The following is a 26,480-nucleotide window of genomic DNA, read 5'->3' as shown; positions in this document are numbered from 1 at the left end:
TCTCCACGGGACTGACTATAAATGATTTGAGACCTAGAAAAATCCATTTCTCGGCACATTTCAGTTTTGCTGGTACATGACAACAGATATCTCCCTCCATACTGGTCATGAAGACCCTTGGAGAAAGGGAAGGTAAAGGCTTCCACTTGCCGTAACCTCAGTGCTAAGTGTGACAGAGTGGTTAGTTCTAGTACTGGTGATCTCTATACCCAATAATCAACCTGGTACTCATTTATGTTGTATGCTGGGTGAACCCGGGAACCATATGCCACTCCAGAGATGAATGCTTCGTTTCAATTTTCTGACGTAAAGTTCCAGGTGAATCGAGCACGTTTTATTGCCTTGCAAAGACAGGCTCTTAGATCATCACTAGAGACGACACTTAAATTTACACTTGGCAGGACAAAAGTATATTTAAAAACGCAATTATAAATTACGAAACCACTGTTAAAAATGGAATAAAGTCATACAGCTTTCTGTGGCTGTTGATATCGTGATCGAAGCCGTAGGACATCCGATCTGCGTGGAATTCGAACTACGTAGCCTTGACATTGCCATAACTATCTCACATGCACTCGCCGTGATCTGAACCGAAACCTTCTTGGTAAAAATTGAGCGACGGTGTGGTTCAGCTATCTCCCATCACCCGACTGAGGAAAGTGTATTTAATGCGACAATAAACCAGTAGAGTACACCTGTTCGAACTAAAGGAGGACAATGAAGCTAAAAAAGAAAAATTCATTCTCAAAAGTTGGTTGGACCACCTAAGAGTATCCATCACCGAGCTCGATAGCTGCAGTCGCTTAAGTGCGGCCAGTATCCAGTATTCGGGAGATAGTAGGTTCGAATCCCACTGTCGGCAGCCCTGAAAATGGTTTTCCGTGGTTTCCCATTTTCACACCAGGCAAATGCTGGGACTGTACCTTTATTAAGGCCACGGCCGCTTCCTTCCCACTCCTAGCCCTTTCCTGTCCCATCGTCGCCATAAGACCTATCTGTGTCGGTGCGACGTAAAGCAACTAGGAAAAAAAAAAAGAGTATCCATCATACATTCAACCCTATCCGAAGTCCTAGAGAAACTAAACCATAGAAAACGGGTACAATATTTGGAGACATATTCACTGGCAGATCACTTTCAATAAGGTTTTAGAAAAGGATGCAGCACTGCGACACCCTTAGAAAGAATTACGGGCATCAGAAACTGACTCTTATAATTCTCCTAGACTTTATCTTGGGCGTTCAAAAAATCAACCGATCGGAGATTTTTTTCACCAAGTAAAGCAGTCCAATGTAGCTGTTCCACAATTCTAACTGAAGTTATTTCAGGACAGAAGTCTGTGATAAGGTATGGTAAATAGTAGTCAGTTATAAACAACACACGGAATGCTGGGAAGGCCGCGGTGCGTGCTGGGAATGCGCTTTGCTAAACACTGTTTAATTGGTCCCCTCAGAAATCCTATTAACATAGCACGATTACATCCAGCCCTGTAATCCAGTGTTATTACTTGTGAACAAGATCTGGTGGACAATCATACAGCGTTTGTTTCGAATTCAGCCATGTTTTACAACAACTCCGCACAAATAATATGTACCGATGTTAATGAGTTATGCAGCATTCTAAGAAGTATCAACAAGGTTACAGATCGCTTGAGAAACTTTTAATTCACAAATATACTTTTGCCGTGTGTGTATGTCACAGCCTCTTAGAGCAATCAACTCCCTCTGGGGACTCAGTAGTAGAGTGTGGACCTCTGGGTCCCAAGATCATGGGTTCAAACCTCGCAGATGTCGTCGGATTTTTGAATGCAGGAAAAAGAATCCATTCTGCTTCCTATGAAGTACGATGTCCGCATGTGAAAGATCTGTGGAGATAAAGTTGGTGTTTACCGCACAAAATAAAACAAACTCAACTACAGACAGCTCAACAGAGACTCTTTTCTCCAACAGACGATACAAATTGACACGCAGGCTAAATAAATGGCGCCAGATGAAAATGCCTGCAAATGATAGTCCATATTATTATTATTATTATTATTATTATTATTATTATTATTATTATCTACTTCATGAATACTTCGGTCACATCATAAAGCCACCTATATGTTCACTTCGTAAAAGATAAACCGTATTTTTTTCCAACAAGATTCAAATTTTTCTGAATGTAAATTTCGAAACGTTATGTTGTTAGGTAAGAATCAAGTTAACTGTAACAGAACAGAGGCTTACAGAACACCAAGTGAGGGAAGAGTGTTTCCATTCAGTCTCCGGGTGTGAGAGCTGATTATATTCCTATTTTTTACATTATCAATATCACTGATGTCGTACTGCCAATAGCAACATATATTTTAATGCCTGTCTTAGTACAGATCATTTTCCAGTTAAATAGAAATATGTCCTTAGGCTATTATTCATATTTCAAAGAATTCTCTTGCAAAATCTGTATCAGATTGTCGCCCTGTATCCATCATACATTCAACCCTCTCCGAAGTCCTAGAGAAACTAATCCATAGAAAACGGGTACAATATTTGGAGACATATTCACTGGCAGATCACTTTCAATAAGGTTTTAGAAAAGGATGCAGCACTGCGACACCCTTAGAAAGAATTACGGGCATCAGAAACCCCATGGGCGAACGGAAACTGACTCTTATAATTCTCCTAGACTTCAGAGGTGCATTTGATACTGTTAATATTGATGTATTATTAGCTAACTTACAAGAACTTCATCTCAACTCATCTGCACTACGAATTTTCTCCCCGTACCTCGTTAACCAAGACGTCAGCGTGTAGATATTTTATTTATTTTACAATTTGCTCTACGTCGCACGGATACAGACAGGTCTTATGACGAAGATGGGATAGGAAACAGCTAGGAGTAGGAAGGAAGCGACCGTAGTTTTAATTAAGGTACAGCCAGGTGTAAAAATGGGAAACCACGGAAAACCATATTCATTATATTAATGGTACCGCTAATCACTCACACAACTGTCCCTGCCACCTCCATGTAGATGACCTAAAAATCTATACACATTTCATATGCTGTCATTCAACAAATTAATAACAATACAAACCTAATCAATTCCTATACCAGTAAGAATGTTTTAAATCAATTCTGTTAAGACACAAGCTTTAATAATAAGAGAGGCAAAGACTATAGCTACTCTAAAGGAAGACATCCAACCCCCCCCCCCCCCCCCCATTTATGATCAACGGTGTGGTAATACCATTACAAAATCTGTGAAAATCCTCGGGGTGATTTTAAATGAAACTTTAAATTGGAATAAACTGATAATTGCAGGAAAGTATTTGCTTCGCCCCACCCTCTGAATATTTACCAGTCGCCTTCTTTAATGAACTCTTCCAACCGTTTTTTTTTTTTTTTTTTTTTTTTTTTTGTTTGTTTTCTTGCTAGTGGTTTAACGTCGCATTACATTGAAAGTTTTCAGCAACGCAGGGTTAGGAAAGGGCTAGGAAGGGAAAGGTAGTGGCCGTAACCTTTGTTAAGGAACAGCCCCAGCATTTGCTTGGTGTGAAAATCAGAAACTAATGCAAGCCATATTCAGGGCTGCCGACGGTGCGATTTCAACCCAGCATCTTCCGAATGCAAGCTCATAGCCACGTACCACGAACCGCGCGGCCAATTCACTCGGTGCAGTCATTTTATTTTTATTAATGTGTAAACTCATGTAGGCCCCATACGTTCCCCATTACGACACAACTTCTGAATGAAGCAACACCGCAGTATCTTGGCTGCATCTCCTCCGCTCATCAGCATTACACTCGATCCAACTCCTCGCTTACTATACCTATAAAACGCACATCCGTTCATTCCTTGCGTCTGGTTCTAGGCTATGGAATTCTCTGCCACTGAGTGTTACATTAGCCTCTTTTAAAATATCATGGCGGGATTTCCTCCTAAGAACGTAGCCAGGTTGTATGAATGCATGGGTGAATGTGAGAATGCATCACGTAGTATTTAAGTAGACCTATTTCCATTATAGGCTCTAATACGACGCACTAATTCATCTAGACAGTCAGTCTGCTACGAATAGTGCGTGTTATAAGTTACTTACCTTGATTATCATTAGTAACGTAAGGGTGTTTTCTGCCCGAAGGCAGGTTCGAACTTCCACAGAGGTGTGACTGAGCCGGAGTTTACGTACGATAGGGTGGCCAGTTCCTTTCCGCTCCTCCATTCCCTATCAACGCCCCCCCCCCCCCCAACAGCGCGTTGCATGCAACCCATCCAAGTCTTGACCATGCCCAATGTTGCTCAACTTCGGAGATCTCACGGGATGCGGTGTTTCAACACGGCTACGGCCGTTGGCATTATCATTAGTATCACCTTTTATATTTTCAGCCGCGCTGAGTGGCTTAGACGGTTGAGGCGCTGGCCTTCTGACCCCAACATGTTAGGTTCTCAAATAGAGTACGTCAGCTTCGTGGCGGTAGATTTAATCGCACGTAAAAGAACTCCTGCGGGACAAAATTTCTGCACCTCGGCGTCCCCGAAAACCGTCAAAAATGTAATTATTGGGACGTAAAACAATAAAACTATTAAACACCACCATTATTATTATCTTCAGTAAACTAATTACGCGCAGAACAATGTTACTATATTTCCTGTTTATCATTACGGATTGAATGTTCTTTTTTTATGTCGCATCTACACAGATAGGTCTTATGATGATGATGGGGCAGGAAAGCCCTAGGAGTGGGAAGGAATCTGCCGTGGCTTTAATTAAGGTATAGTTCCAGCATTTGCCTGGTGTGAAAATGGGCAACCACGTACAACCATCTTCAGGGCTGCCGACAGTGCGACTCGAACTCACTATCTCCCGGTTGGAAGCTCACAGCTGTTGCGCCCCTAACTGCAGCGCCAACTGGCCCGGTAGTTAAAACCTCTGCTCCACTGCCATCATCACAATAATAACCACCACCTTATTTATTTAATCCAACCTGTATTCAAGAATGTGGCTAAGTGTAAGAGAGGCGCGAGAGCCCTAACTTCGCCACATGTAAAGGCGTAAATAAATAGCAATAGTACAATATCTGGGCTTTCACGGGCGCAGATAAAAAAAAAAAAGGAACACAGCAATAACCCAAAATCTTGGTTCTAGTCCAGCAGTACAGTAGTTTATATTTTAAACATTACTCACATAACGTCTAGTCCACATTCGTAATAACATCTGGTAGGTAACAGGAAGTCTGGCTCTGAATAGGAATGTGATCTGTCGGAGGTCCAAATTACATTTTACTAAGAGGTCGTCATCATCAAGTTATTCAACTGATAAAAGAGGACTTTTAACTTGCACCATGACCAGCGAATGAAGAGCTTATCACCACGATAATGACAAACGTTCACTTCATCTAAATCAAAAGCGAATTCCTTCGTTGTGGTAAATCACTCAGAACGATCAGGTGTTAACCACTTTTAAAGACGCATATCGGTGGTGTTACAGAGGAATGCTGAAGGTGAGATGGGTAGATTGAACCACGAATGAAAGAGATACTGAATAGAATTGGTGAGAGGAGATCGATTTGGCGAAATTTGACGAGAAGAGAGAATGATAGGACACAACTTAAGATACACAGGACTTGTTCAGTTGGTTTTTGAGGGAAGCCAATGTATGAATATGACAAGCAGATTAGAGCAGATGTAGGACATAGTAGTTACGTAGAAATTAAGGTTGCCACATCACAGGATGGCATGGGGAGCTGCATCAAACCAGTCTATGGACTGATGACTCAAACAAAAAACACACTGAGTAATACATTAGTTATACAGAATGAACCCGAACTCCACGGACAAACTTTCGTAAGTTGTTCGGGGATACCTTCTGAGAAAGCCTATATTGGCATAAGGGACTCGTGGCTTGTTACGGAAGAGAACGTATAATTATAACGAGGAGGAAACTGTACAGTGACGAAGTCAAGGTGGCCTCTACCACAGGTCTAATGGGGACACTTGTATATACAATAGGTCATAATTCTTAAATCCCCCAACCAACCCAAGACAGGTGGCTCGTGTAATGATTCAATTACAAAAAACACTTGACACACGACCACTAAATAATTAATACAACAGACATTTTCGAAGCCATGTGTTAATTTGAGGAAGACCTCTCGTCCACACAGACACAAGGTCTTCAGCTGCAGGCAGCAGGTGTTTCCGGTACTAGCGTACCAGATATCGCCCAGAGTACGACGAAAGTCTTCTCCGACCTATCACAAGAAACAGCCTGATTCGTTTAAAATGAGACAGTGTCTCAAGAACATCTCACGGTTTTCATTATTGACCACAGAATCTCCGTAGATCAAATTATTAAATGTGTGCTGCAGACCCCTTGTGGCACATATGTAATCTCAATAGCCTACTTCATACGAAATTTGTGCAGCGTAAAGAGTAAACGGTACATGGTTTCTCAATGTTCACCTATTTATCTGATCTTTTTATTTTTTAATTATGCTCCATTATCTTTCATTATCGATCCAAAATGAGAGACTGGTCACACCAGCCCACAGTTGGCAGTTCTACGACTTATAAACTTATTTCAGCCGATTCTTTTTGCACTATCTAAAGATGTATCTAAAATTTAAAGGTGGCATTAATGAAACTAAAATAAGACAACAAACTTATAGTTTTATGTAACTACTGATATCGTGATCATAACCAAGCCACCTCCAGTTCTTCGTGGAAACAAAACCACAGGAACGTGATATTTCATTTTTATAAGTTCCATATTCATTGGGCGGGATTCGAACCGCAGCCGGCATGATGAGAATCCAGTGGCGATATAACTCCGGTATCACGCCTCTCCCCTGTTTGATGCAAATACTTCTTTCCTTACAACTATTCAACTAGCAGATATCGTTAAATAATTTCAATTGGAAAAGAGAATGTTTACGAACTGAAATAATACAGCTAATAATATCGTGCGACCCCGAACAAACCAGGCCAATAATAATAATAATAATAATAATAATAATAATAATAATAATAATATATGGCCCCAAATACTGTTTGTAAACACTGTGATATGATGTCACTGAGGCAGCCAGCCTGCGTGGCAATTTAGACGCGTCGACTTTGTTAGCCCAAGTTCGCGAGTTCAGTCTTCCTTAGTAGTAACTCCAAGTTAAAAGGATCGATCCTGGTTCTCAGTGACCATCCCTTGGTGAAAATTTCCCCCAATTATTTCGACTCACTCCAGAAACATTGAAGTGTTGCACCTTACATCGAATCTGAGGGCATGAAATGAACATGACAAAACGAAACAGCCCGTAAATATTTTCGAACATTCTACCTACTAAATCGAAACGAGTATGAAATCAAGCGTTTCCAAAATAAAACACTGAATTTTACTTAAAAACTTGTATTCAAAAGTTTCTCTATGAACGCCATTAACAAATTTACTGAAAAATAATTAGAATGATTCGTTATAGTAAGATACATGGATTGTTTTTAAATTTTTAAGTGAATTTTGACCATCATTAAAGTATTTACACTTTAGACCAATAATAATGTTTTATTTCAGCCTTTAATTAGCGTCATATAAATATGGAAAACTGAAAACAAAATCAATTGACCTACCATTATAAATGCTGAAATACTTGTAGGCCAGTATTTGAATGGTTATAACCCTAAACATTTGTCACCTGTCTTCAGTTGTTTATACTTCTGTTATCAGTTCAAATATACTTAAAGATCCACAGCCTATAGTACATAATTCAATTAAGTAATTTGTTTGTATAAATAAAATATTCAGGTTATGTCTCCAACATTCCAGTGACCTATTAGACTTGACCCTCAAGAGACGCGCATGAATGTTTATAAATCAAAAGTAATTTTTAAATATTTGTTGGTGATCATTATTTCATCATATTTATATTAACTTAAATAATCGCATTTGTAAAAAACCTCGGGTCGATACCTCGATGTCTGGCCCCCTAAAACTGCAATTATCAAAACCTTACCTGAGTCGGCCGATTCATAAAAGGCTAATCTCCGACTAAGGAACATGCAAATAAAGGCTCCTAAATAGAACCTCTAGCCCGAGGAGCCACAGAAATTTTAGGAAAATCAACAGATGTTTGGCACCTTTTTCGTAGCATACACATTTGAATTTTTTAAATCTAACAGATCATCTATACAGTAAATAAATGGAGAAATTAAGCAAAGTTATTTAGTCTAGAATTGTATTTGATCATTAGATCATCGCGTCTCACCATCGCATCGTTTCGACTGTCAGTAAACTTATTAATAGTTTGAGCATGATCTTGCGATTTTTTAAACGATAGGCCTATTTGTTCGTGGCGTCGACCTCTGCAGATCTTTTGCCATTACTTTCAACATATGACAGGAACCTACATGTATGTGTAATTGCGGAAGTGTAGAGTGTTAAACGTGAGGAAAGGAACGTTAAGGACGACACAAACACCCAGTCCCTAGGCCAAGGATATTAATCATTTACAATTAAAATCCCCCTGACCCGGGCGGAAAACAAACCTGGGGCCGCCGGGTGACAGGCCCCCTACATCGCTGGGCCGGAAATCTTGTGAGTTACTGATAGCCTATTAACATTACAACGCACCCACAAGATTTTGTAAATGAATTATAAAAAATATGAATTACAATGAGAAACGTCATCACCGGTATTTTATTCTATTGTTTAAGTTAAGTATTATAGTTTATTGTAGTGTGGGGATGAATTGATTTTCAGCAGATTTTATGCAGCGAGGTACTTAAATAATTTGATGCAATTTTCTGGATAATAATATTGAGGCCTATAAATTTATCTGTGCACATGACATGAAATATTAACCCTTTCTTACCGAATGTAATTTTATACAAACAATTATATAATTCCTTCCCATTAAAAAAATATGCATTACTTAGTAAGTAAACTCGTTTCCTCGTCCTGAGGTGTATGAGCTCTTATCAGGCACACCCCCAATAGAGGTGAGTTACATGTATATTTTAACCACATACCAGCCCTCCCGGCATCTTAAATCTCTGGCAGTACCAGGAATCGAACTCGGGCCCCCGAGGACAGCAAATAATAGTGCTAACCGTTACTCTACAGAGGCGGACTATGTATTAGTGATGATACAGTATTATACTACGAACTCAACAATGGTGTGAACAAATTATTCTTTGTAAAATTTGTCAAAAGGCAGCATTTGGTTCTTACGTACAAAATAAAAATAAAATTCCATCGACACATTTTTTGAGGAATTAATTCGTGACAGACTTGAAGAATGAGGTGAAAACTGTAATATCGTGAAGTGGCCTCCTATTTCACCAACATTACTCAAATGCAAAACTACTTTAGTAGGCTACCTAAAGAATTATTTTTTTCTATAAGTAACTTCACAACATTCAAAATATTATAAAACGTATAAACAAATTATGTTTATGCAGCGTATTGTTTCATTAAACGTACGCTGTAAGTTAATGAAATTCACATGTCGTATATATATATATAAAATAAGAGTTTTATCTGTACACTGCTCAGAATTTAAAAAGAATGGTATTTCTGTATCGGTCATGTCCACAGTAACAAGGAAATGCATATTTTGATGTTCCGTCATGTCATGTCATGTCTGCCTGCCTGTCTGTACGTATACGAATCACGAGAAAATGGCTGGAGAGAATTTAATGAAAAATGGTATGTAAAGTCGGGGAATGAACCACTACAATGTAGGCTATAAATGATTTTATACACGCTGAGGAAAATGATACTTTAGGGGAAGGCCTAAAATTTACTTCTCAAATATTTTTGTTATTAGGGGTCATACCGTATCGATAAATATTGCATAACAAAAGTTAGAGAATTTCATTTCCGATCATTTATGTCTTATACATTTTTACCGTACCGGTTATGAAAACAGATATTTATGAATTTGAATATTTGTTGTTAAGTCCATATGAACACCGAGCCACGAGAAGATGGGTAAACAGAATTGAATGAAAATCGGCATGCAAAGTCGGGGAATAAGGAACTACTGTACAGTCTATGCTATAAATAATTTTATTCACACTGGTTGATATTGTAGTTTTGGGGAAGGCGCCTAAAATTTAATTTTGAAATATCTATCTTATTGATTTTATCAAAAAGTACTACATAACAAATATTATAAAAAATACAATTTCCGATCATTTATGTCTTAATCTATTTTACTGTACCAACTATGATAAGAGTGGTGGTGGTGGTGATGAAATTAATGAAAGAAGAAGAACAACTAGGCAACCATGCCGGACATCCTCTAATATAACACTAATCAGAGAGAAAAATGGAAGGAGTCCGACACTTCGAAAATGAAGGTATCAGCCAAATGAAGACAAGGGCCATGAAGGTCGCGAAAATTAAAGCCTCCCTAGGCCTCCATACGTACTATAATACTGTCGGGGTCAGATTGATGATTGATGATTGTTGTTTAAAGGGGCCTAACATCTAGGTCATCGGCCCCTAATGGTACGAAATGAGACGAAATGGAATGACATATTAAAAGTCTAAAATTCTCCACTGACCAGAATGCAAAAACGTGAGAACGAAGAATGAATGGATGGACATGAATTTAAAACAATCAGTGGTTGCGACCCGCAATATCTCACATTCACATAAACATACGTGACAATATAGTATTACTGACCAAGGACTATTGCTATAGCGTAACACTGAATCGATTATGCGTGCAGTCAAAAGGGGGTCCTAAATCGAAGTTATCGGCCCCTCATAACGGTACTGATCGCTAGCAAAATAGAACCATGGTATTTGTTCTGTTGCGGTACTAATCAAAAGTAGCAGAGACCTGCGGCATTCCACACATTATTGTACTACTCAGAGCTTATGAAATTCGACATATAATACAGATCTATGTTTTTCTCACTTTGCGGCGCCATTTACAGGCAACGCAAACCTATGGTGTTCATCACATAAGAGGACTAACCACAGGGACCTCTCCCTATCTCGTGGTATTCCTCATATAGTGGGTACTAATCATAGGCAAGGCAGAACCATGGTAGCTATCATCCCATGGTCCTGCTCATATGGTGGTACTAATCACAGGTACTGCAAAAGCCCACCGCACGGTGCTCCTGTGTGCTACTAATCACAAACCAATTTCGTACCTAATGTAGTGGTACTACGCACAAGTAAAAGCAACCCTTGGTGTTCTCCGCGTGGTGGTACTAATCACAAGTAGTTTCATGGTTCTAATACAATCAACCCTTGGTCGCCCCTTTTAGTCGGCTCTCACGACAGGCAGGGGATACCGTGGGTGTATTATTCGTCTGCCTCCCCCACCCACAGGGGGTGTGTGTTTGGTCCGCGAGAGGTATTTTATTTCCCTCAAGTCCGCCGGCAAGCCGGTGAGGACCCCCCTATCCGCCACCTGGGACGCGCCACGTGGGAGTATCACATCTGCGTAGCAGGTTCGTGGTCGGGGTCAGAAAAGAACAAGAGTTGACCAAGGGAGATCGGACAGGATAGGGCAGGAAAAGATAGGACAGATGAAAGTGAGGAACCTAGCAAAAGTAAGTGGACATTTCAGCCTCCTTTTACGACAGGCAGGGGATACCGAGCTGTTATTCTAACGCCCCCACCCACAGGGGAACGACTATGATAAGGAAATTCATAAATTTAGACTTGTTTTGCTTAGTCCATATGGAAATATTGTTCAATCTTGTTAACTGGCGATGGATTTTGTCACGACTGACTTGAGGTGTAAAACCGCATGGTCGTAGGTCCATATCGACAAGGACAGTTGTGAAGATGATTATAAAAATGAGAAAAAAAATCGTAAAGGAACGATCATTTGAAGAATAGGACAGAAGGGAGTCATGAAAGAAAGGAGACATCCCTTTACATTAGATGCCCTAACATCACAGAGTCGAAAGAAAACTAAATGTGAAGGCCTACAATATCGAAAGCTCATAAAATTATTGATCAACAATAACATTACATTGACTATTTTGTATTGTGATGTTCTTTCTCCCTTCTGCTGCTACTCATTTCCGATAGATGGGATTAATCCTGCTTACCGAGTATAACAGCCTACCTGATCATTGACGGGAAGTAGCTGGGGAAATAGATAACTTTCTTCTTTAACATGCAATTCCTCTGGTTCATCAATTATCCGATATTACTGGTACGTAACACACTGGTTCATCACAGTATTCAATCCCTACTGTACTCTGAGGTGTTGATTGGAATGAGCAGTGTGCACACTTAACAACTGTCTGCGGTCTTGTCATTCTAGCTTTGGAACTTTGGACTGTTAGATCAGCAGCGTAGTGCTGTTCATTAAAAGTGAGAAAATGTGCGGTTGTTCATTTGATCGAATATTTCATATGATAACATTGTTTTTAATCGCGACATTCCTACTAACGTCATTATAATGACCTGTGCTGATTTCAGTTGAGAAAACCACAAACCAGTCTTTCTGAGTATGTAAAAAAGGCAGTTGGAGAGCGAGTGTCTGCCATTATAATGAAAACTGTTAAACCTGATTGTAACTGATAGGAGGCAAGAGGCTGCCAATACAATGAAAATTCCCAAACCCAGTCTTCACATGAGAAAAGACGTATGGTGACTTCCCCGTCGCATTTCTGGGGTAACGTTAAGATCTATGCAGTTTAATACAATCTTACCCACGTGTAGCCTACATTAGGCCTACTTAACCTGGAATTCTGTATACAATGTAGAATTCCGTAGCGAAGCACGGGAACATCAGCTAGTATATAAATAAGAATAAAGTTCCGTTCCTTGGCTGAATGGTCAGCGTTGAGGTCTTCGGTTCAAACGGTCGTGGGTTGGATTACCGCGAGGGTCAGGGATTTTAATGTCGTCTTAATTCCTCTGACTCTGGGACTGGGTGTTTGTGTTTGTGCCATCACACTCTTCTTCATACAGCACACTACCAACCACCAGAGAAACATCCCTGCACGTAAGGTCGGCGCCAAGAAGGGCATCCAATTGTAAAAACAGGGCCAAGTCCACCTGAGCGACACAGTTCGCACCTGCAAACCTACAGTGGCGTGGGAAAAGTGGAAGAAAAATAAAAAGAAGAACGAACTATTAAATGAAAGTATGACACTCGGATGTCGTCCTTTTAAAATTTATCAAATTGTTAATAAGGCTATGAAATTATTTTTATGTTATCAAGATGTTAGAAGATGTTTCAAAAGTGTATAAAAACTGTTACCATTTTAATGAGTATAATGAGAAAGTCTGTGGTGTAGTGATTAGCGTGATTAGCTGCCACCCCCGGAGGCCCGGGTTCGATTCCCGGCTCTGCCACGAAATTTGAAAAGTGGTACGAGGGCTGGAACGGGGTCCACTCAGCCTCGGGAGGTCAACTGAGTAGAGGTGAGTTCGATTCCCACCTCAGCCATCCTGGAAGTGGTTTTCCGTTGTTTCCCACTTCTCCTCCAGGCGAATGCCGGGATGGTACCTAACTTAAGGCCACGGCCGCTTCCTTCCCTCTTCCTTGCCTATCCCTTCCAATCTTCCCATCCCTCCACAAGGCCCCTGTTCAGCATAGCAGGTGAGGCCGCCTGGGCGAAGTACTGGTCATACTCCCCAGTTGTATCCCCCGACCAAGAGTCTGAAGCTCCAGGACACTGCCCTTGAGGCGGTAGAGGTGGGATCCCTCGCTAAGTCCGAGGGAAAAACCGAACCTGGAGGGTAAACAGATGATGATGATGATGATGATGATGATGATGATGATGATAATGAGAAAGTTTTCTGATACATCTATTCTTAAACAAATTACGGAAAATTGTGTGTCGCGCTGGCTCGCCGACTACCACTTAACCCGGAGTTGTGAAAGATACCTCAATCAATCAATCAATCAATCAATCAATCAATCAATCAATCAATCAATCAATCAATCAATCACTACTGATCTGCATTTAGGAAAGTCGCCCAGGTGGCAGATTCCCTATCTGTTGTTTAGTATAGAACCAATCTCGAGTGTGATAAGAAAGAGAAGGTTAGGATTTGTTGGACATCTCATGAGGATGGATGACAGTAAGCTGACGAAGAAGATATGGAATGCAACCTGCTTAACTGGAAATAAGTGGTTGAAGGAAATCAGAGAAGATTGGGAGGCTATTGGCATAAAGGAAAAATCACAGATGGACAGACACCAGGATCCAGATTCAGATCACGAAAGCAGAGAGAATGAAGAGGTATTGGGAAGAAAGAAGACGTGCCGAACAAGTCACTCGTGATCATCCGGGGGTCGTAACGAACCCAATAGAATAGCCTTTTCTTAAATGATTGCAAAGAAATTGGAAATGTATTGAACATCTCGGTTGGTAAGTTTTTCCAGTCCCTAACTCTCCTTCCTATAAACGAATATTTCTCCAATTGGTCTAACCTCTTGAATTCCAGCTTTATCTTCATAATTGTGCTCTTTCCTACTTTTAAAGACGCCACTCAAACTTACTCGTCTACTAATATCATTTCACGCCATCTGTCCGCTGACAGCTCGGAACATACCACTTAGACGAGCAGCTCTTCTCCTTTCTCCCAAGTCTTCTCAGCCCAAACTTTGCAACATTTTTGTAACGCCACTCTTTTGTCGGAAATCACCCAGAACAAATCGAGTTGCTTTTCTTTGGACTTTTTCCAGTTCTTGAATCAAGTAATCCTGGTGAGGGTCCCATACACTTGAACCATACTCTACTTGGGGTTTTACCAGAGACTTACATGCCCTCTCCTGTACATCCTTACTACAACCCCTAAATAACCTCATAACCATGTGCAGAGATTCGTACCCTTTATTTTCATATTTATGTGATTACCACAATGAAGATCTTTCCTTATATTAACACCTAGGTACCTCTTAAAATGTATGACAACTTTTTATTCTATGAACTCTATTTGATAACTAATATATATATATCGTTTTATTTGCTCCTATATAGTTTTGTTTTTGGAAGTTCCCTCCCCCGAAAAAATCTTCACCCCCTCCGAAAATAAATCCTGGGTACGGTCTTGGGACAAAGCAGTAGTGCGGGCACATTCTACGACAAAATAACTTTGTAATGAATATGCGTGTAGACGATATCTTAGGAAAGAAAGTAAATGAACCTAGGAAACAGGCTATAGAACACGTGGCGCAGACATGTGGGATAGCAGTTTGTGCGGGGAAATAAAGGAATGCTGAGAGAACACATGAATGGCTGCAGTGATGAGGAAATGATTATCATTGAAGCAATCAAGAAAGATTATAGTTTCTCGTGATCAAAACGACAGTATGCCTACCTACAGTTTTACGTGGAATCTGATCCAATCGGATGCGAGATTTCATTTCAAAATCCTACAGGTATATGCAATGGTGAGGATTCGAAATTCTATACCAATGACTGTACCACTCCACTATCGCATCCTCAAAAGATACTGACAATACATTTATATTCATAACAATTTCTTATTAAGAATATCATAATCCAAGACTTTCACGATATAATTAACATCTCGCTTTTTCTAATTAACGATCTCAAGTCACAAATATTGTAAAATGATTAAGAACATAGAAGTCTCTGCCAAAAATAATGTCATGTCAGGTGTCTTCTTAAGGCCTAGAGAATATAGTAGAATATAGTAATTAGTACTGACCCTGAGGGAAGCCGACGGCAGGATGGACAGCGTCGAGGGCGTGCGGCAGTCCAAATGGGCCGGCCAGTCCCGGCACCGGCGGATGGAACTGGTGATGAGGGGGCACTGGGGGCGCTGTGGACTTGAGGTAGCCAGCCATGTGGCTGAAACGGCACGGGAACTCCAGCTCACCCCTGAAACAATACGAACACATATGAGCCTCATGCAGCATTCACGAGGGAAATTGTTCACTGCACTTGTATTATAAAGAGAAATAGTTTGCGAGTTAGTTTGTATAATAGTGTTACATCCTGAAGCGATTCTCATACATATGGCACATTTTGTGGAGATTATCATCAAATAATACGTATTAAACGATTGAAAGTTCGTCCCTTTCGGAAATGATCCATTCAACATAGCGGCCAATTTTAGTATAAGGTGCGACCACCTAGAGCGCGGATACACACTCGTATTCGTGATGGTATCGAATTTAACCCTGAGCAAACTGGACATACAGAACCCGAAATACTTACATCGCTCGCATAAGTATTTGTCCACTGCCCTTTTCGCATATTGAACACCAAAAATAGATTACAAATCTTAAGGTACGTTCAGAAAAAATACGCAGTGGATATGCAGTATATACTTAAAATAATAACGGCAGAATATACCATCCTGCAGTCCAATACTCTTTAATAAAAAATAATAAGTGTGGTTGGGCTCGGAAATGACAACACAAAAGTATTCGTCCGCCTTGTTTACTGTCTTGGTATTGAGGAAGTGTTGTCACATCACCAAGCTCAGTCAATCAGTGATACGGACAGTGTCAGTGAGTCAACATCTAGTGCATGCCCCTAGTACAATGGAAACGAACTGACGTTGAACGCGAATGAATTATCCAATTCCATCAAACTAGTGATTCTTAGAGAGTAATTGCTGAGAAAACTGGAATACTGCGAACTACAGTCGCAAGAATCCTTCAGCTATATAAGACCAGTGCAACTGTACTAAGCAGAACAAGAACTGGGCGGCCAAGGAAGCTGACTGCACGAGAGGAGCGAAGCATTATACGCACCATCCAGCAAAATCCCCATGTGCTTCGAACAGATGTACAAGTCTACACTGAGAAGAACATCAGCACAAACATCGTACGACGTTTCTTACACAAAGCTGGTTTGCAGGGAGAAGCCCTTGGACGAGTCAAGTGAACCGCAGGAAGAGGCTGGCGTTCGCCAAAGAGTACGTTAGGAAGCCACCGGCATTTTGGAAACGCGTGTTGTTCACTGAGGAGAGCAAGTGATGTTTATTTGATTGTTCTGGAAAGCGACATGTATGGAGAAAGAAGAACGACGAGCTCCAAAATCAAAATCTGCAACCAACCGAAAATATGGATAAGGTTCCATTATAGTATGCGGGTGTATGTCGGCGACTGGGGTAGGTAACTGCCATATAATACCTGAACGGATCAATAAGATGCTGTGTTTGAATATTTTAAAGCAACACATATCACCCAGCGTAGCAAAATTAGGTCTTGATAGTGGGTACTTCTTCCAGAAAGATAATGGCCCTAAGTACACCGTTCGTGTTGTTAGGGGAATTGCTACCCTACAATACACCTCATGTGATGCAGACACCCCTCCAGTCCCCAGACTTAAACCACATAGAGCAAATATGGGCGGAATTAACATGTAAACTGAGCAAGCAGCGTATCACAAATAAAGAATCTCTGAAGCAATACTTCACGGACGAAATTGACAAAAAACTGGTGACATCCATGCCGAAAATCCGTGATTGCTTCCGAAGGACATTCGACGCGCTGCTGATAATTAGGAAATAACTATACATTCCTGGAGTTCTTATTGTGGACGAACACTTTTGCAATGTGACTTTTCTGCAAGCAGTGCGATTGTTTTTTATTTTTACGAAATGCCAATGCTTAGAGTGCTATACAACATGTTCCCAGATGTTCAGATGCCAAATAAAACATACTATTATTTTTTATAATTCTTTATGATATTGGTGCTTATTGGCTATTGTCCTCACATGACGTACGTGGACGAATACTACTTATGCGAGCAGTTGTATATACTGTACTTACGGAGCTGTGACGGTTTCTTTTTATTAATTTGAAATAACACTTCTAATCTCTGATTGTGACAGTGAAAAAGTACAATTTAGTTAAGTTGATTATTCTATTTTTTATAATACCTAGTATGAGTAACACGTGTACCTCATGAAGGGAAGGAAGTTCCGAACTCGTATCGGTTAACGAACACGGCCTTTCTAGTAGAGTAAGGCTGTAATTTTTGAGGAATTGAGCATGTTTGTTACTTTCGGGATTCATTAAACCTCAGCCTACGCTAAAAAAATATCACGCTTCACCACTGGGGAAAATGTGTGTTATTGTAGTGGAGAACAGTGTATTTGTGGCTTATGCGTTACAGGGAAGTTGGGAACAGCACCAACATCCAGTCCCCTAGTCAAGAAAATTAAACAATTCAGAATAAAATCCCTGACAAGGAGTGGGAATCGACCCCGGTACCCTCTGAATCGAAGGACATTGCTTTGACCATTCAGCCAAGGAGCCAGACAGCGATGCTGTTGCGAAAATATTGTTCTACATTTCTAGTCAATCAATATCTTACACATCCGATATCTGATCACGGAAATCCCCTATTTATCTGCTAATTATAGAAGCTGCCAGGTCACGCATACAGACACGAATGCACGACCTTGATTCAGTTCATTGCTATGGCTATGAACAGAGCCGTTCCAGCTGATATAAAACATGAGGGGGACACATCTGAAAAACGAAGAGAAGATAATTGTGTTAAATGTATTAATAAATTTACTGAAAGGTATCCCGAACATATAATTGATTATGATGCCGCAAAATTAACACCAGAGTTCACCAGTGTGTCTGTTTCAAGTGCTTACAATGGGAGAAAAGAATTATCCACCACCGGTCGTGTTACCAACCAAGGTAAAAAGAGACCGCGTGTGATAAATGTGTTTTAGACGGAGTGTAGAGAGGATTCTAGTGATGCAAGTGACAGCGAATCTTCGATTTACAAAGAATCGAGCCTCTTGTAAGTCACAGAAGTAGTTTTACCTGTTAAATGTAATTGCAAATACATTTTATAGCAATGATATGTATTTTTATTATCTCAAATATATTCAGGTTAAGCGGTTATAGGTTTATCCGTAAATGTTCATATTTACGTAAAGAGCACGTGGACTTCGCGGAGTACCAATATGGAATGCTTATGCCTACTTTACTCTTTCGATGGAAGGAGGTACCGGTACCTTTTTTTCCCAAGCGGTTTAACGTCGTACTAACACAGTGAAGGTTTTCGGCGACGCAAGGATGGGAAAGGCTAGGATTGCGAAGTAAAGGCTAGGATTGGGAAGGTAGCGGCCATAACCTTAATTAGAGTACAGTCTGGTGTGGAAAAATGTGAACTACAGAAAAACCATCTTCAGATCTGCCGATGGTGGTATTCGAACTAGAAGGATTTTAGTATTCATATTGAGATTAGGAGGTTACATTTAAAACTCATGTTTATGGAAGCCCTGTGAATGTTTTGAAATCACACTATTTCCAATCTACGTCGACTCAATTACATCTTCCGGGCATTTTTGGGTTTATCTATCTCCACAGACTAGACGGACCAGAAGTAAGTTACGACAAGTTAAGACCTACACGGTTGTGGCGCTCGGCCATCTCTGCTCTTTTTTTTTTTTACGATATACAGGGCTCTCTTAATCACAGCCTCAGACGCCTTGGGCTTCTTCATTTCTCTTTCACTCGATCTTTCTATCTGTTTTAATCTGCAGTAGGTTTGGTGGGCCTTCTGTATTGAGATACAGAGACATTTTGAAATTTTTCACAAAATTCTCATTTCACAATTTTGTCATGTAATTGGTCAAGTTCTCTTGCCCACTTCTTTTCAAATCAGTTATATTTTTGCTAGTTTTTATAGTTTCGAAAGTACTGAAGGAAGAGTGGCATACACATTTTTGGGACACGCAGATTTTACCGAGGGACCCAGTACTGGAACGAAACGATAGACGTACTTTACGTCAAAAATCTCACACACATTGTTCAGGGCTCGAACCACGGCCACCTTAGTAAAAAAAATCAAGTTACCCTTTTGGCTCCTAAACGAGCCTTATTTTTTCAGAGTGTAAGTCAAATGTAGTAATTAATCACTTTATTTTTATTTAGAAGTAGTATTATTTTAGATCGGGTGTCGCTGGCATCCAGCTCAATAGTTTCCAAATCATTTAGAAAATAGCTGGATCTGAATTGTTTCCCGGGTATAAAGCGGCACGTTCAAAGAAAGTCCACAGTCCGCAACCACTACATGTTTCTTTCCATCTTCTACCGACTTAGGACGGTCTATGTCTTTTAGCTATGGTTCTTACATTTCTCACGTAACATTACCCCAAATTCCATCACTGACACAAAACACGCCCCCAATTCTTTGACAACTTTACTGAATGTCCTCCAGCGACTGACAGCAAGCAAGTGAAAACGAAAAGTCAAATGACGGCATGTAAGAATTACGCAATACGCTTACAAAGGAATGAGTGGCAAGGTGGGAATTAAGTAAAATACGATTTTTTACACACAATAACTTAATGTAGGTTTTAATAATGACATTACGTTAAATAATTCCAACTCTCAAATAAATGCCCCATTCAATGATCAAAATTCCATGCAAACAACTATAAAAAATATTAAAAGAATAATTCAGAACCAAGGTTTTCCAGTCATCTTTGGTTACTGATTAATGAAAATAAATTATCATGACTGATGGTTCCATGTCGATGTCCACTCAGCCTACTTAATTAAAATTGAAGAACTATCTGACAGTGAGATGTCGGCCCCGGTCTAGAAAGCCAAGAATAACGGCCGAGAGAATTCGTTGTGCTGACCACATGGCACCTCATAATCTGCAGGCCTTCGGGCTGAGCAGCAGTCGCTTGGTAGGCCATAGCCCTTCGGGGCTGTTGCGCCATAGTGTTTTCGTTTTTTCGTTTGACGGTTACATGATATCCAGGTAGAGATGGGCAAAGCCAGGGACCAATTCGCCCGAACATAACGCATGAATCAATTCGGATACCACTTAATCCGCAAGGAACGCATCTCGGAAACACCACTGAAAATGACCAAAATATGAAGCTAAATTCACTACAAAATAGTAATAATAATAGTATGGCCTCAGGTGCCGTGTGCAGACATTTCAATTTGACGCCATCTGTCTGTCTGCTCGTCAATTTCGACGTTCCGTTTTACTCTAGGCCCAATAAATGGCAGACCGAGTAAACCGAAACTCTCTTGGGCGTCTATGGCCAAGATTTAATCAATTTTGTCGGGTAAACACCAAATGTGTCACCAGAGCAACATCGTACGACATGGAGTGTCGAATGGACTTTTTTCCGCCCTTCAAAATTCCGACTACCTCTGCCGGGTTTAAACCCGCTATCTTGGGATCCAGAGGCCGATGCTCTACCACTGATCCACAGAGGCAGCTTACAAAATATAAAAAAAAAGAAAACTATCTTTTATGTATATTCATCATTATAATTTAGTAGAAATATTCTTCTACAGCAATTTGATATAAATACTGTACTTGCATTGTTATAAACCGGGAAGTTGTATCTGCACGTCATGAGCGACACATTGCACTGTAGAAGGATGTAATCTACCAACAGAGGATGAGTTATAAATGTTCTTCATGGACAATGTACATCCATAATTAAGACACATTTGATTTAATGTTACCTGTAATACCATAGCAGAGGTTAAGCTGATGTATTTGTGTTGAGTATAATGAGTTCGGGCAGGCAGATAGTGTGTTGAGAAAACAGGTCTGGCAGGGTGCGTGACAAACTGTGACAAGCAGATCAACAACTGCAGTCGAGTTGCACACACAACCGTAATCCACTAGCCATACTGAAACTTCGTGCCGAGCATAAAATTACGTAAAAGCAAGTAAACCCCCGGAACCGAACATGTGGTTAATTTGTTAGGCTTTGGCGATGCACATTTTTGATATTGACAGCAATTGATGAACAAGTGGCGTTGTCGGTAAACAGGTGTACTGCAAGTCATCACTCATGGGCTCTGTGACATGGTGTGGCCAGTGGTGATAGCGTAGGCAGTACACTCATCATCATCATGATCATTATCCCTCGTCAGTCCCTCAGTATAAACACTGCATACTCGCAGCATCCCTTGTGCTAGGCAATGAAATCCAAAAGGCAGAGTATATTACCACCTTACTGAAAGAGAGTAATGTTTATACCATTAAGGGCCGGTATTATAATAGTGGTTTAAACTGTTGGTTCAGTTTAAACTTCGGTTTATCTGTTAGTCGTGGATTATAAAACTTAAGTTTACCTAGAGATTAATTTTACTGCCACTCATCTACCGTTTAAACTGAAGTTTAAGAATACAAAACCTTACAACATGGCACAACAAATGGATCTCGAAGATATTTTTGAGGTGTTTGAAGAAATACTAAGCGATGATGAAGAAGTGGTTCAAATTATTGAACGACCACGGGCACCATGAGTTTTTCGAGCAAGGGCACGTCAATTTCACAAATGGAACGAAACAGAGTTTTTAAATAGGTTTAGGCTTACAAAACGGACTGTCATAACTACGGCTCGGATGTTTAAGACCTAAAAATAATCCAAATAAGCAAGCAAATATGACTTAAAAATTACGAAATATGACCCGAAAATGATTAATCTAAATATGGCCATTTTAAAATAAATTATACATCGAAACGGCAATGCCTTTGATGAATATTTGTTACTAAATTATTTATTCTTACTTTCATGTCAATTTTCTTAATATAGGCTACTGTTTAGCAGTTATTAACAGTCGATTGCCCTTGATTCACTCGTCAAACATTTGTGAATGCATACCTATAAAGTACTAAGTTCGTTAAGATAATTAGATCACACAACATTTTAAAAGTCAAGACATGTTTGCATTCTGCATTTCGAGAAAAATAGAAATCGATCTACTTTTAAATATTTTTGGGACGTTTAAGCCCAGATTTCATTAATATTATTCAAATGCGTTAAAATTTTAATTGAGCACCACGAAGCGAATTGATGATGATTGACGATGTTTGTTGTTTAAAGGGGCCTAACATCTAGGCCATCGGCCCACGAAGCAAATTAAGCAGATGTCTTTCAATACATTATGGTAGAAAAATTGGTGTTTCAATCTGCACCTAAGACTAAAATGTTTTATATACTAATTTGAAACAAAACAAAACAAAAACACGTGATTTCACAAATGCTACAAGTTTAGAAGTAAATGGAAAGAGGCTGAGGTTCAAATATCTAAACAAAGACAAGTGAGCGAATGCTGGGATGAGTTTTTCAGGATTATTTCTCTCTCTTCCTGGGAGACTGGGTTGCCGAGTACAGCGGGTGGGGTAAAAGGTGCAGTGAGGTCTATGACTTTCACTCTAAACAAAGAGTATTCCACTTGTATTAACTGCAGACGTGATAACGAGAAGCAGTTTTGTGAACACTAGTTCGCACTCGGTAAGTCGAAGATGACTTTATACAGCTACAGCTGTCGTCAAACCGCCGAAATATGACATTTCTATGAAAATAACAAAAAATATGACCTTATGACAAAAATAGCCAAAATATGCATTTATATGACAAATAAAAATCACTTAATTGTGACATTAATCACCTGATTTGCACCAAAATCCAGCCCGGCAAGAAAATACAGGCAAAGAAAAAATATGACTTTTCCTAAACATCCGCGCCCTAGTTCATAACCCTATTTTAGAAGTCATGCTGTAGAACCTTTCAGTCAGCTATTAATAGCATTTCAGTTTTATGCCTCCCGTAGTATGTTTATTACAATGGGAAATTTCGGAGGAATTCATAAGGCCACTGTTTCACGGACTATATACATATTTCTGTACTAATTGCACAAGCAGTTCTATTTCCTTACAAGGAAAATTAGGACAACGTTTATTGTTTTTATCCGCGATTTTACCTACAAGAGGTAAACAAAACATTATCGATAGTCATTTTTTCTCACAAGTCACTGCTACCGAGTTCGTATATTTCCTTCTGCATCTCAGTTTAACTTAGGCCGGCAATTATAAGACTCAACATCGGTTTAAACTCAAGTTACATTTTAACTCAATCTTCAGTTTAAACCTTCATTATAATACCGGCCCTAAGTCAGCCTCTAATAGCTAACAAGGAAACCTGGGCTGAGTGGTTCAGATGTTTGGAGCGCAGGCTATCTGAGCTCAAGTTGGCAGGTTCGATCCTGGCTGAGTCCAGTGGTGTAGGTAACTGCGTGTTTTTGTGGTGGAGGATAGTGTTATGTGTGGTGTGCGAGTTGCAGGGATGTTGGGGACAGCACAAACACCCAGTCTCCGAGCCTGGGGAATTAACTATTTAAAATTAAAATCTCCAATCTGGCCAGGAATCGAACCCCTGTAACCAAAGGCCAGCACGCTAACCATTTAGCCAAGGAGCCGTACTAATATTTAGTGCATTTCTGCTTGCCTAGTTTATACAAATCTAATGCCTATAAAGTCACACCATGGTGATAGATCAGCGACAATATTTAACAAATTGCAAGAGGTAGTCGTAAGAGGGGGGTATCCGTTATTGCTATCCACCGACATTTTCTAAATGTCTTTATTGGTGGCGATGCACGTGGAGGAGCAAAACCTTTCTGTGAAGCAGAAACCCAGCCGAGAACTGAGTTGTAGTAGAAGTATTGTTCGTTTCTTTTATACGACGTTCCACAGATGCACAAGGAAAAATAGATCTGAAACCTTCTCTTCCTATTCATTTTATAAATAGGTTAGTTTCTTCCGTGATACGATAGTAACTGTTCCCATTCTTACACTTAACTTGACCTGAACACGCGAGATGGGATTACTCCATGCCAGTAGATAAGATTTCAAATTGTGGAGCTTCGTTGTGAGCGCGAGGTTTTGAGTAACAAGTGTAAACGGAGACGGAGGAGTGCATCTCGGACTTAATCCTGCGAGTGGTGTACTAAGCCGCCGCATCCGGACACTCAAGAGAACCAGTGCAGCGGAGCGCAACAAGACAGGTGGGTGTCGACACAGCACAACTCCTTCTTCAGGTAGCACAGCCATTGTCAATCTTCTGTACTTTCCGCCGTAATGCGTTTCTGGTGCTTGTTTTCCTACCACCAATCACGTTGTCACATTGTCAACCCTACCTCTCATTAGGAATGCCTCAGGTGGCCACACCAGAAAGTCTATTTTCTCCGAATTGGTTACTGCACCCATTTCATGAACTGTCGATATGCCCTTCTTCAAAGATCTCCTCTTGATATTCTTGTCCAGAATGTGTTCCCTTTTATTCTTCTCTGCCTTTCCTTTTCAAACCTCCTTCTAATGTAAGGCCGGGTTGAGTAACTCAGAGGGTAGAGCGTTGGCCTTCTGACCCAACTTGGCGGGTTCGATACCGACTCAGTCCGGTGGTATTTAAAGGTGTTCAAATACGTCAGCCTCGTGCAGACTGGTTTACTGGTACGTAAAAGAATTCCTAAGAGACAAAACTCGGGCACCTTGGCGTCTCCAAATATCGTGAAAGAACTTAGTGAGACGTAAAACCAATTATTATTATTATTATTATTAAATGTATCTGAAATGAAATGGCGTATGGCTTTTAGTGCCGGGAGTGTCCGAGGACATGTTCGGCTCGCCAGGTGCAGGTCTTTCGATTTGACACCCATAGGTGACCTGCGCGTCGTGATGAGGATGAAATGATGATGAAGACGACACATACACCCAGCCCCAGTGCCAGTGAAATTAACCAACGATGGTTAAAATTCCCGACCCTGCCGGGAATCGAACCCGGGACCCCTGTGACCAAAGGCCAGCACGCTAACCATTTAGCCATGGAGCCGGACATTAAATGTATCTATTTATATAAAACTAGAGTGTTGTCTATACATTAGTAGGAATTTAAAAAGAATGGTATTTCTGTATCGGACGAGTCCACAGTAACAAAGAAATGAACTTTTTCTGTTATGTCTGTCTCTCTCTATATATGTACACGCATCATGAGAATACGGCTGAAGAGAATTTAATGAAAATCGATATGTAAATTCAGGGAATGTACCACTAAAATCCAGGTTATACATCATTTTATTCACGCTGAGTGAAATGGTAGTTTAGGGGAAGGCCCAACATGTAATTATCAAATATTTGTTATTAGTGGTCCTATCGATATATACTGCATAACTAAAGTTATATAGAATTAAATTTCCGATCATTTATGTCTTATACATTTTTACCGTGGCAGCTGTGATAACAGAGATAGGCCTATTCATGAATTTGTATTGGTACTGCCTAGTCCATATCAACGCCGAGCCACAAGCAAATGGGTCAACAGAATTTAATGAAAATCGGTACGGTATGTAGAGTCGGGGAATAAAAAACTACAGCCTAGGCTATAAATAATTTTATTCACCTTGGATGAAATGGTAGTTTAGGGGAAGGTGCCTAAAATTTAATTTTTAAATAAGTTACCTATGTTATTGGTCCTATCGAAACATAGGGCCTACTACATAAGAAAAGTTATAGAGAATACAATTTTCGATCATTTATGTTTTATTCAGTTTTACCGTACCGAATATTTAAGGGTGGTATTTCCGAGTCGGAAGAAAACTAAATATGAAGGCCTACATAGTCGAAAGCTCACAAAACTGATCAACAATAACTTTTTTTTTTTTTTTTACTAGTTGCTTTACGTCGCACCGACACAGATAGGTCTTATGGCGACGATGGGGCAGGAAAGGGCTAGGAGTGGGAAGGAAGCGGC

The 26,480-nt window shown here is 40.1% G+C and overlaps 1 protein-coding gene across 3 annotated transcripts in view; it reads right to left on the bottom strand.

Annotated features, from left to right (window-relative positions):
• The window catches only part of LOC136876976 (homeobox protein OTX2), a 536,701-nt gene that overhangs the window by 100,638 nt on the left and 409,583 nt on the right, over positions 1-26,480 (bottom strand). For all 3 annotated transcript variants that reach the window (XM_067150749.2, XM_067150750.2, XM_067150751.2), the window contains exon 2: positions 15,633-15,805. In XM_067150749.2, the coding sequence (XP_067006850.1) occupies positions 15,633-15,771 (139 nt within the window). In that variant the 5' untranslated portion in view covers positions 15,772-15,805. The remainder of the gene's footprint in view (positions 1-15,632; positions 15,806-26,480) is intronic.

This window comes from Anabrus simplex, chromosome 7 (assembly GCF_040414725.1).
Source record: "Anabrus simplex isolate iqAnaSimp1 chromosome 7, ASM4041472v1, whole genome shotgun sequence".
In the NCBI taxonomy this organism is placed as follows: Eukaryota; Metazoa; Arthropoda; class Insecta; order Orthoptera; family Tettigoniidae; genus Anabrus; species Anabrus simplex.
Note: the sequence above shows the minus strand (reverse complement) of the source record. Positions and strands in the feature narration are given on the sequence as shown.